Source organism: Corythoichthys intestinalis, chromosome 13, assembly GCF_030265065.1.
Source record: "Corythoichthys intestinalis isolate RoL2023-P3 chromosome 13, ASM3026506v1, whole genome shotgun sequence".
Lineage (NCBI taxonomy): Eukaryota > Metazoa > Chordata > Actinopteri > Syngnathiformes > Syngnathidae > Corythoichthys > Corythoichthys intestinalis.
The window spans coordinates 41,609,634-41,623,487 of record NC_080407.1 but is presented as its reverse complement, the minus strand read 5'-3'; the positions used below and the strand labels follow the sequence as shown (position 1 = coordinate 41,623,487).

Here is a 13,854-nt window from a genome sequence, read left to right as displayed (position 1 = left end):
TATCACTTACTGTATTTTTTTCGTTACTGTCGCATTTCCCCCAATATTTTAGATAATCGATCCAAACAAAGAAATATTCATTAAAAAAAAATTTAAAAAACGTTTAAAAGGGTAAATATTAGGGCTGTCAAAATTATCGCGTTAACGCGCGGTAATTAATTTTTAAATTAATCACGTTAAAATATTTGACGCAATTAACGCATATGTCCCGCTCAGACAGTATTCTGCCTTTTGGTAAGTTTTACAGCAAGGCTTTTTGTGCTGCAGCACAACAGCGAACTCTTGTGGTCGCTTTGCGACATGGTTTATTCTTTTTCTTGCCAGTTCATATGGCTGCACGACGTCTCGGGCTGAAGCCTACGTTGTAATGTTGTGCTTATATGATCCTTGGACAAGATTTGTCCGTAAGTATGGTTGTTGTAAAGAATGTACATATTATGTTAGTAAGCGAAATGTTCTATTTTTTGTATGAGACGCTTTTTGTTTATGTTTAGTGAACCTGTATAGCGTGCTAAGCTAACGTTGTTGCTAATGCAATGCTTGTGTACTTTTTTGTTATTGTAGTTTTATGACGGTCTAAAGAGGACAATGGTTTGAGGCTATTTTATTAATAAATCAGATGAAAAAGGAAGAAGTCTGATTATTAAGGCGTCGTTCACTAGCTGTCTAGCTTTGGAAAAAGTAGACGCTTTGGAGTGAGGACAGCATAGACAGATTTAAATGACAGTAGAGTGGAATGCCCACTACAGTCCTTATGTACCGTATGTTGAATGTACAGTGGGAAGAACAAGTATTTGATACACTGCGAATGGATTTTCCCATTGGCAGTGTATCAAATACTTGTTCTCCACACTGTATATATCCATCTTGTGTCTTATCTTTCCATTCCAACAATTTATTTTTCAGAATATATATAATTTACAGAAAAATATGGCATATTTTATAGATGGTTTGAATTGCGACTAATTGCGATTAATCACGATTAATTAATTTTTAAGCTGTAATTAACTCGATTAAAAATTTTAATCGTTTGACAGCCCTAGTAAATATATAAACATTTCGATTACTCCTTGACGTCTGCGATTTCTGCATATCGCGACCCTTGTTATATTACCATGTTTCACCCATAAAATCCCCCAAAAATCCGGCTGTGGCCATTCACAGCTGTGTCTTGACACTAGGTGATATATGCTACATGGAGTTTTTGGCTCGAAAAGAGGTAAGTACGTGATAATATCTCGTTAAAATCATGGCGTCTTTAATTGTGCTCTCGCGTGCACTCACATTCAGTTAGGATTTTGCTGTTAAATTTTTTTTTTTTTTTTTTAAATACCCTCCCGTTCAAAAATTTTCTTCCCCCAGAAAATTGAGATTTTAAGTTTTCCAATTATGTATATAACATGCATATAGGACAATTTTGAAATTTGGCCAAATTGGGGGTCTCAGAGAACAGAAGGACATCAATATTACAATTTTGGGGGGGGGGCTTAAGGGGTCGAAAATGTTGATTATAATTGGTTAGTGAAGAAAACAACAGTTTGGTCATGAAGGTTATAATGTCCTCAAAAAAGCGACTCAATCTGGCCATTGCGAACATTTTTTCTTGAAATATAAAGGCAACATCGAAGGTATGCATAATAGGCTTAGGTGATGAAGGGTTAAACAAACAAAAAAAGTACTAATTGTTAAAAGCTGCAGTGAGTGTGTTCTGTCCTGACTAAACGTGAGTGTGTTAAGTTTGACAGACAGCAAAACGAGACAAAAGTGGATTTTTGAAGCTTTTACTTTTTCACTATTGATGAATTTGTTAAGTTGCAACACACATACATACTCATGTTGATGCTTTGATGCTAAGAATGCTAACGTTTTCACACTTCTCTCATTGCAATTTTCTAAACATAGCTCTACAAACAGTACCTCCAAACTTGACTACAAATACTAGAGCTGGGAATCTTTGGGCACCTAACGATTCGATTAAGATTACGATTCAGAGGCTCCGATTCGATTATAAAACGATTATTGATGCACCCCCCTCTTTTTTTTTTTTTTTTTTAAATAAAGTTTTGTACATTAGTTCCAAAATTGTTCAAAAATACTCTCAGGCTAAACCAAACTACTATTTCAGTATCAAGTTAACATATAGCAGTAAACAAATATACAAAAATAACATTAAATAAAAAAACTCCAGTCCCCATTCTGTATCAGCAGCTTTAAACTACATTCAATTAATTTAATGTTGTGAATCAACCGTTAAAGTTGTTAAAATTGCTCCCGTTATTCCATAATTTCCCTTTTGTCTACTTTTGACATGTGAAAGTTTTAAAACTATTTTAAAGATAGATTCAAGTCAATATTTTACCGATTTAGGAGTATTTTAGATAAAAAGTTAATTAGGTTTGCTTGGAAGGTTCGCTACAACAGCACTGCAGGGAAGTTTACTGCTTTAAGATGGTGGCCGTTTACTAACGCCCGCATCTAGCTTTTTGCAGATGTGCTGCTACCGCTACCGAGTATTATCCATCTAGTCCTATATAAATGATATCTACCGTAACATTATGTAGCTTAGCTGTACTTGTAGCAGCTTTTCGGCAGCAGTTAGGTATGTTGTTGTGTTTTTTTATCTCGTGGCATGAGTTGAGCTAGAGGCGTGAGTTGAGCGTTGGCATTACCTGAGGGGCCGGTTAATGAGAAGCATAATGTTTAGCTACTCCTGCTCCGTTCCGTCCTGAAGACCGCGCGGCGCGCTGAGTGTGTTGTACTTCCGCTTTACTTGGCATATTTCAATAATCGGAATTTGGATGTTTGTGAATCGTTCTCGAATCTTCCACGGCCGAATCGCGAATAATCTAAGAATCGGAAATTTTGCACACCTCTAACAAATACCTACACCAACATACATCAACTGAAACAACTTACATGCTCACGTGGGCCGAACCAGAGCCTTTAGCCATGTCAGACACGTTTGCTTCATAGTCAAAAAAGGCAGTTCAGCCACACCCAACACTGCCACCAGAGGGCATTATTTGACAAATACAATACTTTGTAAACAAACCATGTGGGACAAAACGATGTGAGTTGATGGGACATTGTAATTCCGGCCTCAGCCGCGAGAGAGACAGCCAAGCCCCCGACTTAAACACCTTTTATTGTATTGTATTGTTGTGCAATTATTTTGTTGCTACAAAAGAAGCAAGTGAGAAACACTTCATACATATATAGCAGCTGTCGCTGCAATTAGTGACGACGTAAATGAACGTGTCACTGCCATGTTGCATACATTGACTGTTGACTCGTTCTTTAACACAGCGTGGGTTGCCATATAACCGCTCATTTACAACCCCCATTTTAGCGGTGTAAATGACCGCTTGTCCAGCAACTTGTGATGTCTCGTATGCCACACAGAAGAAGCGGCTAGATCTGCCGCGTCGGCACCGGCGATACTTCGGGTATTGCAAAAAAGGCAGTCCCGTCACATTTTCTGAATCTTAGAATCAATTTGGTAACGAAGTATCAGTTTTAGTTACAACCCTAGTTTTGAGTGATAAAATTAATATTATAATTAGGCTTGATGTGAACAAAGGGAAGAGGAGGCTCGGACTGAATAAAAAGTTGTTTATAATGAATAAAATTAACAAGCACAGTGAAGTACAAGCACTTTAAAATTCAAAGCAGAGTCGAGAGATTTTCATCGACGGGGGCCAGAATGATTAAAAGCACAGATAATTTTAATAATCATTGTCCGATTTGTTCCACAATGTATTAGGACAAAATAAAGAAAAGAGGACTAAGAGATTATAGTCGTACTGTTACTACGAGGCAAAAAAGCCATCCTGTTATGTAATGTAGCTGAATAAGCAACTACGTACTTTCTGTAGCGCTTTGCCGCCTCCACTAAAGTCAACGATAATGAAAGCAGATCGTGAGGCTGTTTTAGAATCCGTTTCCAAAATAAGGAAATCTGTTACCTTTTCGCTCATCTACATCAAATTTTAATTAATCGCAGGATTTGTACAAATGCTTTGTTAGAGCTCCTACCTAAGGTACATGTACAATAAGTGCGTAGTCCCTTATTCAGCTACATTACCCCAACGTAATAACACGACTTTTTTTTTCTTGTAGTAAGAGTACAATTTTAATCTTGCAGGTATTTTTTTCCTCCCTTTATTGGGCCCCAATATTCTGTCGTAATACAGTGCCTTGCAAAAGTATTCGGCCCCCTTGAATCTTGCAACCTTTCGCCACATTTCAGGCTTCAAACATAAAGATATGAAATTTAATTTTTTTGTCAAGAATCAACAACAAGTGGGACACAATTGTGAAGTGGAACAACATTTATTGGATCATTTAAACTTTTTTAACAAATAAAAAACTGAAAAGTGGGGCGTGCAATATTATTCGGCCCCTTTACTTTCAGTGCAGCAAACTCACTCCAGAAGTTCAGTGAGGATCTCTGAATGATCCAATGTTGTCCTAAATGACCGATGATGATAAATAGAATCCACCTGTGTGTAATCAAGTCTCCGTATAAATGCACCTGCTCTGTGATAGTCTCAGGGTTCTGTTTAAAGTGCAGAGAGCATTATGAAAACCAAGGAACACACCAGGCAGGTCCGAGATACTGTTGTGGAGAAGATCCTTCCGAGCACAAGATTCCTGCCGAATTTTCGTGTACGAGGACCTGTTTCACCCAACCAGCAACGTAGCATTTATAAGCCTCCAAGCTCTTAAAGTTTTTCAAACTTTCGTGAGAATAGGCTGATTTTGTGTGGACAAGATTGTTGTAAATATCAGGATATCAGATGTCAGGCGAAGCCAGCGGGTCGAAAAACATCGATTTAGGCATCAAATACGGATCTGGCAAATGGATAAACTGAAGCTTTTCCACGTAACGCCTTTTATGCAACGGATCCAATGAGTTTACAGCGTCAGATAACACCGGGGCTTCCATGAATTGCTCTATAACTTGCTCGACTAATTGAAAACAATGAGAATAGGTCTGAAAAAGAGGTACAATATGGCGGCCGGAGACAGCGACACGCCCATTTTGTGACGTAGGTGAGTAGGGTCTATACACGTCTCTTAATCCGATCCTTGTCAGCGAATTTTCGACCACAAACTGAGCAGGAAAAAGGTTTTTAACCAGCGTGGGTTCTTATGTGTGTGTTTAAGCTGCTCTTCTGAGTGAATCTTTTTCCACAAACTGAGCAGGAAAAAGGTTTTTCGCCAGTGTGGGTTCTTCTGTGTGCTTGTAAGTTTTTCTTTGCAGTGAACCTGTGATTACAAATTGAGCAAGAAAAAGGTTTTTCACCAGTGTGGGTTCTTGTGTGTCTAATTAAGTTGCTCTTCTGAGTGAATTTTTGATCACAAACTGAGCAGGAAAAAGGTTTTTTGCCAGTGTGGGTTCTTGTGTGTCTAATTAAGTTGCCCCTCTGAGTGAATTTTTGAAAGCAATCTGAGCAGGAAAAAAGTTTTTCGCCAGTGTGGGTTCTTGTGTGTCGAATTAAGTTGCTCCTCTGATTGAATTTTTGACAACAAACTGAGCAGGAAAAAGGTTTTTCACCAGTGTGGGTTCTTGTGTGTGTGTCTAATTTGCTCTTGTGAGTAAATTTTTGACCACAAACTGAGCAGACATTTTCACCAGTGTGTCCCCTCATGTTCATACCGCAAGTATTGTTATTAGCAAAGGTTTTCCCACGGTGAGATTTCTTCTGACCATCATCTTTGTAAGGTGAGTGTGACGTGGTGCCATTTCTATCTGATGGTGCGATAAAAATGTGTGATTGCGATCCTTCTGTTGAGCTGCTGCTGCTGCTGCCACTTGGAGACTCCGTCCCTCTGCTGGCCTCACTCGGACCATCCTCGCTTTTCAAGGGCTCACCAATCGACATGGTGATATCGTCCTCCTCTTTAATGTATGGCAGCTCTACCTCCTCCTTTTTGATTGGAAGTTGTACTTCTCTCTTTAGCTGTTGAGCGTCAGGACCAAAATGTTTGCTGAAACCTGCAAGACACAAGAAGACAAATGATATAATTTATGGACCGTCTATCCAGCTACTAGGCCGTGAGGTTAGACTGGCTGAGAGAGCAAGAGAGAGAGTATGTACGCGCGTGTCCAAGATGCATTCTGGGCTGTCATTCCCCAGACAACGATGCACCGATTGGCAGTTAGTCATCGTGCATTGACACGCCCTCATCCTTCAGGTGCAAGCAGTGGCATATTTTTTCATTAATATTATTGATCGATTAAAAAAATGCATAAAAAAATGTAAGCAGTTACAACTTTAATCATGACTTGAGTATTTTTTACCACTTTTTCATTTGTACTTGAGTACATTTTTTGTGGAAGATTACTTTGACTTGAGTAATTTTATTTTGAAGTAACGCTACTCTTACTTGAGTCAAACTTTTGTCTACTCTACCCTCCTCTGCTGAAAAGAAAGCGACTCAAGAATGTCCACAAATGAAGTATAAATAATAAATCAAATAAATAAATCCACGGTTTGCCCTTGGATTTTTTTAGGCTGTGGCGGCAGGCTGCATCGGAGTCGGACAGCCTCACCATGTCCTGCCATGGCGAAATCGCGTCATATCATGACAGATGAGATTTTCCCCCCCAAGAAGAACAATAACAACGATCTATTTGAGATATTTCATTAGCCAGGCTAATGTCATATCTCACAGCTACAGGAGATGTACGTAAAATGCGTAGCTAATTACCGCTACATTACCCTTCGTAATAATAGGGCTTTTCCCGTACAACTTACATGTCGTTAGAGATGGGAATTGATAGGATTTTTACGATTAGAATTCCATTATCGATATTGCTTAATGATTTGATTCTTTATCGATTGTCATATCGATTCTAATTTGTGGAAAAAGAAAAAACATTTTGATTGGGATCTAGTTTGTTTAACCCTTTAACATAGAACGTGTCGGCAGCGACGCGTTTACGCATATCATCTTTGAAGCTTCGTCACGCTGTAATTACGTTACCTATGTGTGCTGGTTGCTCCCATTTGAAAGTGTGGAAGTTAATGCCCACACCAGTTTTTATTTTAAGTCAATCGACCAAGTAAAACGGGAGATAATGTCATTTAAGTTTTATAGTTTTATTGCACTCATGAATAAGGATTAAAACGCTGCATGGACCATGTGTTTATCTCAATAGTTTAATCATTTCTTGTCCTTTTTCAAAACCAAAAGCAGCACTAAAGACTACGTATTCCAGGAGCTGTTGTGAGGTCAAGAAGGACAAACCTAATGTGAATATTTTTAATAAATTTCCAAGCGAGGCGCTATCTAAGGAAAGGGAGGCATGCGAAGTGACCAACGGCCGTTTGGATTGAGTGAGCGACTTTGAAACGTGTGGAATGAGAATGAATCGAAAACTAAACTTAGCGCAATGCATTATGTCATCAACTCAAGGAAGACGGTGAGACATATTTGTCATTGTTTTCCCCGGATGAGTCGTAGAGTAGGCTGTGTGACGTAGCTCCGTGTCCTGTTCAAGAGGAAACTGAGTTGCAGTCCTGAAAAAATGGAACTGAACTAGTTTATTGTCAATATTTTTGAAAATAATTTTTTTCAATGTTATTTTTTTAGAATCATGTTGGAAAGGTGAAGTCACAGTATGTTGCCTACATGCACCAGTATGGGAAATCAGTTGACCACTTGCAGTGTGTTGCTGCCATCTGCCGGTCAGAATAATTCCCTGCATCTATTTTTTTGTCACAGTTCGGCTCAAAAGCTCATTCACTTACACTCGAATGCTTTCTGTCACGTTTCTGCCTCGTAAATATATGTCTGTAAGTATTTTATGTTTATAATAACATGAATAGGCAGTATATGTACATCTCTGTGCAGAAAAGTTGTATGTACAAAACATCTTAAGTTGTTGTTGTGTTATAGAAGCCAGCCTATGCTTGGCTAGTAGCTCAAGCAATTTGTGCTATCCAAATAATAGCTGTGTATATTGTATTGTGTAGTTTGTCTTATTTTGAATATGAGTATGAGTCTGTTATAGTTTCACCATATTATGACGAGTGTCTTCCCATAAAAGCAAGAAAAGAGCATGCCTTGTGGTTTATTGAAGTGCATTCATTGTTAGCTGGCTGTCGGGCAGTACACAAAGGAAACACACTGTTTTGGGGAGTTCACACAATGTTCTGAATCTGTTTGCATTCCATTCTTTTGCAATAGTTAATCAAATGCTATCAGCATTTGACCTCATTGTTTATTTGAGATTTATTATTGTTATTTCTGTGTTTATTTGTACTTTAATAAAGAATTTAAGTGTTGCAAAATATTTTTGTGAATTAATAATCATCAACAAAAATTTAATTGCAAGATTAGTTTAAAAAGAAGTATCAGAATAGTTGAATAATCGTTAAACAAGTCTGCTGACTAAGCAGACAACTGTACTTAAAATGTAAATACAGTACATTAAAGTGATAAGGCAAGGGCGTGGGTTTGCATAGGGATGGTCACGACAAAACACTACCAAACTTTCAGGATGCTCAAATTGTCCCAACTTTTACGCAACCTTAATTGCATTATATAATGTGTTCAGTTATATAGGTCATTTAGATTGTCTTCCCATATGTTGTAACGATAGAATTGATCCTACCATTATTAAGTTAATTATTTTCAGATTTACATTTACCCCGTTTATACTTGCTGAATGAGCCAGTCCAGTTTTTTTCCTGAAACGTACATTGGCTGATGACTTGACACCCCCACACTCACACACTCTCACAGGACAGAATTATATTAGATGTCGACATGGCGCCTCCTACGCGCTCTCTTTGCGACTGAATGTCCGACTTCCATCACAGTTTAGCATTACTATTACATTAAACTGTGTGAACTTACGAACCTGAGTAGGCAGCTGTATGTGTTTTCTACTATGTTAACGTTAATTAAACTGTGAGAAATATAGTGAACTCTGCTCAGCTGTAAGAAATGTAGTGAACCAAGGTTTAGGCCCTTCTCCCCAGTTTTCATTTTTATTTTTCTTAAGTGGTCTTAAAGCAGCCCAAAGGAGCTTTCATTTTTTGTTGAGTTTGGCTGTGCTTGTGGAGAAAAGCAGTCGTGTTTTTCCTGATGGAAGGCATCATTTTTATTTATTTTTGTTATTCCCTGACTAAGAATTTTTTTGTTATATTTATTTAGACAGACAATTTTAAGCGGTATTAAGACAAATGTTTAATTTTTTGCAATCCTGGATACTTAAGAGATGATTAACAAATTTGTATTTCTTGTGTACGTTAATTTAATTTGTGTTCAAACGATGCAATTCAAATTTGCTAATAAAATACAGGCATTTATTCTGGAAGTTTTCAAAATGTTTCTTTAGTAGTTTTTGAAAACAAAGGTTTGAATCGTTCGGTGTATCACCTGAACCAAGGCATACAGTGCTGGCCAAAACTATTGGCACCTCTGCAAATGTCAGATAAAGCTCAATTTCACCCATATACAGAAAATGATTGCAATCACCAATGCTTTGGTAGTAATGTCTTCATTTATTTTGCTTGCAATGAAAAAACACAAAAGAGAATGGAAATAAAAATAAACCATTATCATTTTACACAAAACTCCAAAAATGGTCCGGACAAAAGTATTGGCACCCTTTGAAAAATCATGTGATGCTTCTCTAATTTGTGTCATTAACAGCAACTGTTACTTACCTGTGGCGCCAATAACTAAATCACACTTGCAGTCAGTTAAAAATGATTAAAGTTGACTCAACTTCTGTCCTGTGTCCTTTTGTGTATCACATTGAGCATGGAGAAAAGAAAGAAGACCAAAGAACTGCCTGAGGACTTGAGAAGCAAAATTGTGAGGAAGCATGGACAATCTCAAGGCTACAAGTCCATCTCCAAAGACCTGAATGTTCATGTGTCTACCGTGCGCAGTGTCATCAATAAGTGTAAAGCCCACGGCACTGTGGCTAACCTCCCTAGATGTGGACGCAACAGAAAAATTAACATTTCAACGAAAGATTGTGGGGATGGTGGATAAAGAACCTCGACTAACATCCAAACAAGTTCACGCTGTCCTGCAGTCCGAGGGTACAACAGTGTCAACCCGTACTATCTGTCGGCGTCTGAATGAAAAGGGACTCTATGGTAGGATACCCAGGAACACCCCACTTCTATAATAATAATAATAATAATACATTTTATTTCTAACGCACTTTATGTTTGAAAAACAAATCTCAAAGTGCACATTACCATCCAAGAGACAAAAAAAGTCAGGCTGGAGTTTGTAAAAAAAAATTACCCGAGAAAGCCAAAAATGTTTAACAAGAATGTTCTCTGGTCAGATGAGACAAAAGTATAGCTTTTTGGGAAAAGGCATCAATATAGAGTTTACAGGAAAAAACACAAGGCCTTCAAAGAAAAGAACACGGTCCCCACAGTCAAACATGGCGGAGGTTCCCTGATGTTTTGGGGTTGCTTTGCTACCTCTGGCACTGGACTGCTTGACCGTGTGCATAGCATCATGAATTCTGAAGACTACCAACAAATTTTGCAGCATATTGTAGGGCCCAGTGTGAGAAAGCTGGTTCTCCCTCAGAGGTTATGGGCCTTACAGCAGGACAATGACCCAAAACACACTTCAAAAAGCACTAGAAAATGGTTTGAGAGAAAGCACTGGAGACTGGCCAGCAATGAGTCCAGACCTGAATCCCATAGAACACCTGTGGAGAGATCTGAAAAAGGCAGTTTGGAGAAGGCACCCTTCAAATCTCAGACCTGGAGCAGTTGGCCAAAGAAGAATGGTCTAAAATTCAAGCAGAGCTTTGTAAGAAACTCCTTGATGGATACTGGAAGCGGTTGTTTGTAGTTACAATCATTTTCTGGGAGAAATTGAGCATTATCTGACCGAATTGCAGGGGTGCCAATACTTTTGGCTGGCACTGGATGCACTGCAAAAACCCACCTCCTTAACACTCAGGAAAAAAAACTTAAAGTGCATGTGACACGAAAAAGCATGTTTCTTTCATAATACACGCGGTATTTTATGCCCCTGAATGATATGGACCGCTTGGATGTGTGTGGAAGCGATCGCTATATTTATTTAGTTTTTTGAATCCCGCGCCATGAATATGAGTGACTTCCGGCTTCGGTCTTGCATTGAGGAGGAGGGCGCTGTGACGTGTGCGGTAGAAGACGTCCTCTTCACTATACAGTGTACTGTTGTGTATGAGGACGAAGAATTCAGCTGATTTTGCGGATTAATACGTTTATTTTTCGCATCACGCCAGCCAAACGGCTGCAGAAAAATCATTCTGTATGCGGGAGAGGCGTATGCGCCTTTTTTGGATTTTCAAAAGGTTCCCATTCACCGTGGATATTTACTGTGGGACCATTGGACTTACGAGGAAGTGAGTAAACATCTTGTTTTGTATTATGTCAAATACGAATACAGCGATTACAAAGTAAACACTTCAAACTTCCTTTAAATAAAGGACTACTTACGTTTGATCATTGATAGGCATGTAAAAAGCTCTCCTCATGCTCATTAGCACCACGGTAGCTGCGCAACAACTCCAGCCACCCTCCTCCGGGGAACGAACTGTAAATTGCTCTCCGCCGGGCGGTTTGCCGATTCGCAATGACAATCGACAACCGGGTCGTCATGTCAAATAATCCAGGCTAGTTATGTGTTATTTTCCGCTTCGAAGACTTTGAAACATCACTTGGTTCGGGTTAGCATGTCGGCTAGCTGTCACTCCTCCTGGTTTGTTTACATTCTTCGAAGCCGGGGAAGGGAAATGACATGTGTCCGATTTAGGTGTCATAAAATATCGTTCGGGAGGTGCGACAGTAAAGGTGAAGTCGACAGTTTTGACCATTATGGAGTAATTTTGCCATGTCGTCTTGAATAAATTGATTTTTATTACACAAGACTGTTATTTGTCATGACCATGCCATTTATTTAGCAATTGGGGAAAAATACTTGGATAAAAAGAATATCCTGTAAAAATATTGGAGTAGAGAGACTGAAACAATGACATTTTGCAGCTCTCTTCGTCAAGTTTTCCTCGATCTGAACAATTCCCCCTCAATGGACTGAGTAGTAAAACCGATGAGCCCAGTCTACCGCTGATGTCATCCACCTGTTGGGGACGCTAAAGCCCTATAATGGTAGGCGTGGCTAACCGGCAGATTAAAAGACTAATTTCTCGTCATCTGCGCTTTGCTAAATTGTTTTTTATAGTCGAATCGTCTCAAAATATGATTCTAATTCACATAATAATGCCATTTCAGACTTTTTTTCTCGTGTCGTATGCTCTTTAAATTCCATTGTTTTCAGTGTAACTCTACTAGAAATTAGTCAAATTATCTGCCAGTGCTTCAAGTAAATTTTAATCAGATTTCTTGACTTAAGAAAAATCGATAGCTGAAAAGAAGCTTAAAAGACTTATTTTAAGCGAAACGTTTGTACATTTAATCTTAAAAAAAAAAAAATGTTTATCGGAAATGTCCTGAATTCAAAACATGTTCAAAACATTATTTGAAAGATTATTTTTCTTGATTTAGGTGAAAAATGACCCACTTTTAGATGTATGGTTAACAATAAATGGTAATATTTACTCAAAGTAAGTGGAAGAATCTGATGCATTAATCTGTTAACTGGCCTTTAAAACTCAAAACGAGATGGAATAAAAAATTCCACTGGATTTAAGGAAAAAAAAAAAAATTAAGACCTTATTCTGTAACTTTGCTGTGTGAACGTTAGTATGAGTAAATACAGATTTATTTTGCATTAATCATTTAGCCTATCAATTAATTAAGTTTTTATTGGTGAGAAATCGAGCCCTGACCGCCGTTTACCCAATCTGCTTGGTCTTATTAATATTCCGTCCCCAGCAAAAATGGGTACATGCAAGGTTATGCGGTTATATCGTCCCTACCGATATTGAGACCAAACCTACGCCCTTGTGATCAGGCATCTTTGAGTAAACTTGGGAGTAAAATTTAAGTATCTCGAGGAATGGCCTTGTGTCCTCTTTATTGGAAATCGAAATATGGTTACCTTAGCCAAATCGGGGTCTCAGAGCGGAACTTCAAGCCACCCGAGTGTTTTCCCATACCCAGATTTCCCCTATGCGAGATCAATAAAAGATATCTTCAGGATTAAAAACTATAGACATCCAATTCATTTAAACAGGGAGGCCTAGCTTTGAATGCTCATCTTTCAATTCAAATTCAACACCATGGGGACAAAAAAAAAAAAAAAAACGAATAGTATTTCCCGAATCGGTGAACCTACCTGACGGTCTGGGGATAACAACTTTTACTTGCACTTTGCAAGCAGTCGAGAGTTGATGTCGTCGCGGACCTTTTGCGCCACAAAGTTCCTCCTCGACCTTTGCGTCTTGCGTCCTTGTTGCAGGCATTTTGCACACTTTCCGAGGCTCCAAGTTGATGTTCAAGTATCGAACCACGTTGTTTTGTGTTCGCAAGCTAAGCTAAGCTAACTAGGCTGCGAAGCTTCAACGCACACAAAGACCACTTGAAGATGGACGGACCAAATCTTTCCAATTGCTTCCAGTCAAGTAGTTCTTTCTTGACCTCCTGCGTCGGGAACTTTGTGGGTTAACTCCGCACAAAAAGCAACTTGTTGCTGAGCATGTTTTTTTTCGCGCGGGCAAGTTGGGCAACTGAGCGTGTGGCGACCAGATGGCGGCGCGCATGTGCAGACAGATTAGACGTGACTCGCTCCGCTACTGCGCATGCGCCACTCACATCCTGTTCACTCACATTGGGTTGCGAAATTGCGACACGCCTACTTAAAGCGGTTGTGTGAAGTAATTTCATAACATGCCAAATAGGGTCACAAGTA

The 13,854-nt window shown here is 38.9% G+C and overlaps 1 protein-coding gene across 1 annotated transcript; it reads right to left on the bottom strand.

Annotated features, from left to right (window-relative positions):
• Positions 1–4,466: 4,466 nt before the first annotated feature.
• Positions 4,467–13,652, bottom strand: LOC130928972 (gastrula zinc finger protein XlCGF17.1-like). Its single transcript, XM_057855825.1, has 2 exons — positions 13,282–13,652; positions 4,467–6,001 (listed from the first exon to the last, which is right to left on the bottom strand). The coding sequence occupies exons 1-2, from the start codon at positions 13,406–13,408 to the stop codon at positions 5,136–5,138; spliced, it is 993 nt and encodes a 330-aa protein (XP_057711808.1). The 5' UTR covers positions 13,409–13,652; the 3' UTR covers positions 4,467–5,135.
• Positions 13,653–13,854: the final 202 nt, after the last annotated feature.

Bases quoted from the DNA above. Each gene is read 5' to 3' on its own strand.
- LOC130928972 (XM_057855825.1), bottom strand. From the start codon at position 13,408: ATGCCTGCAACAAGGACGCAAGACGCAAAGGTCGAGGAGGAACTTTGT. The intron at 6,002-13,281 runs GTAGGTTCACCG...TGTGTCTTGCAG, and splicing joins TGTTATCCCCAGACCGTCAG to GTTTCAGCAAACATTTTGGT.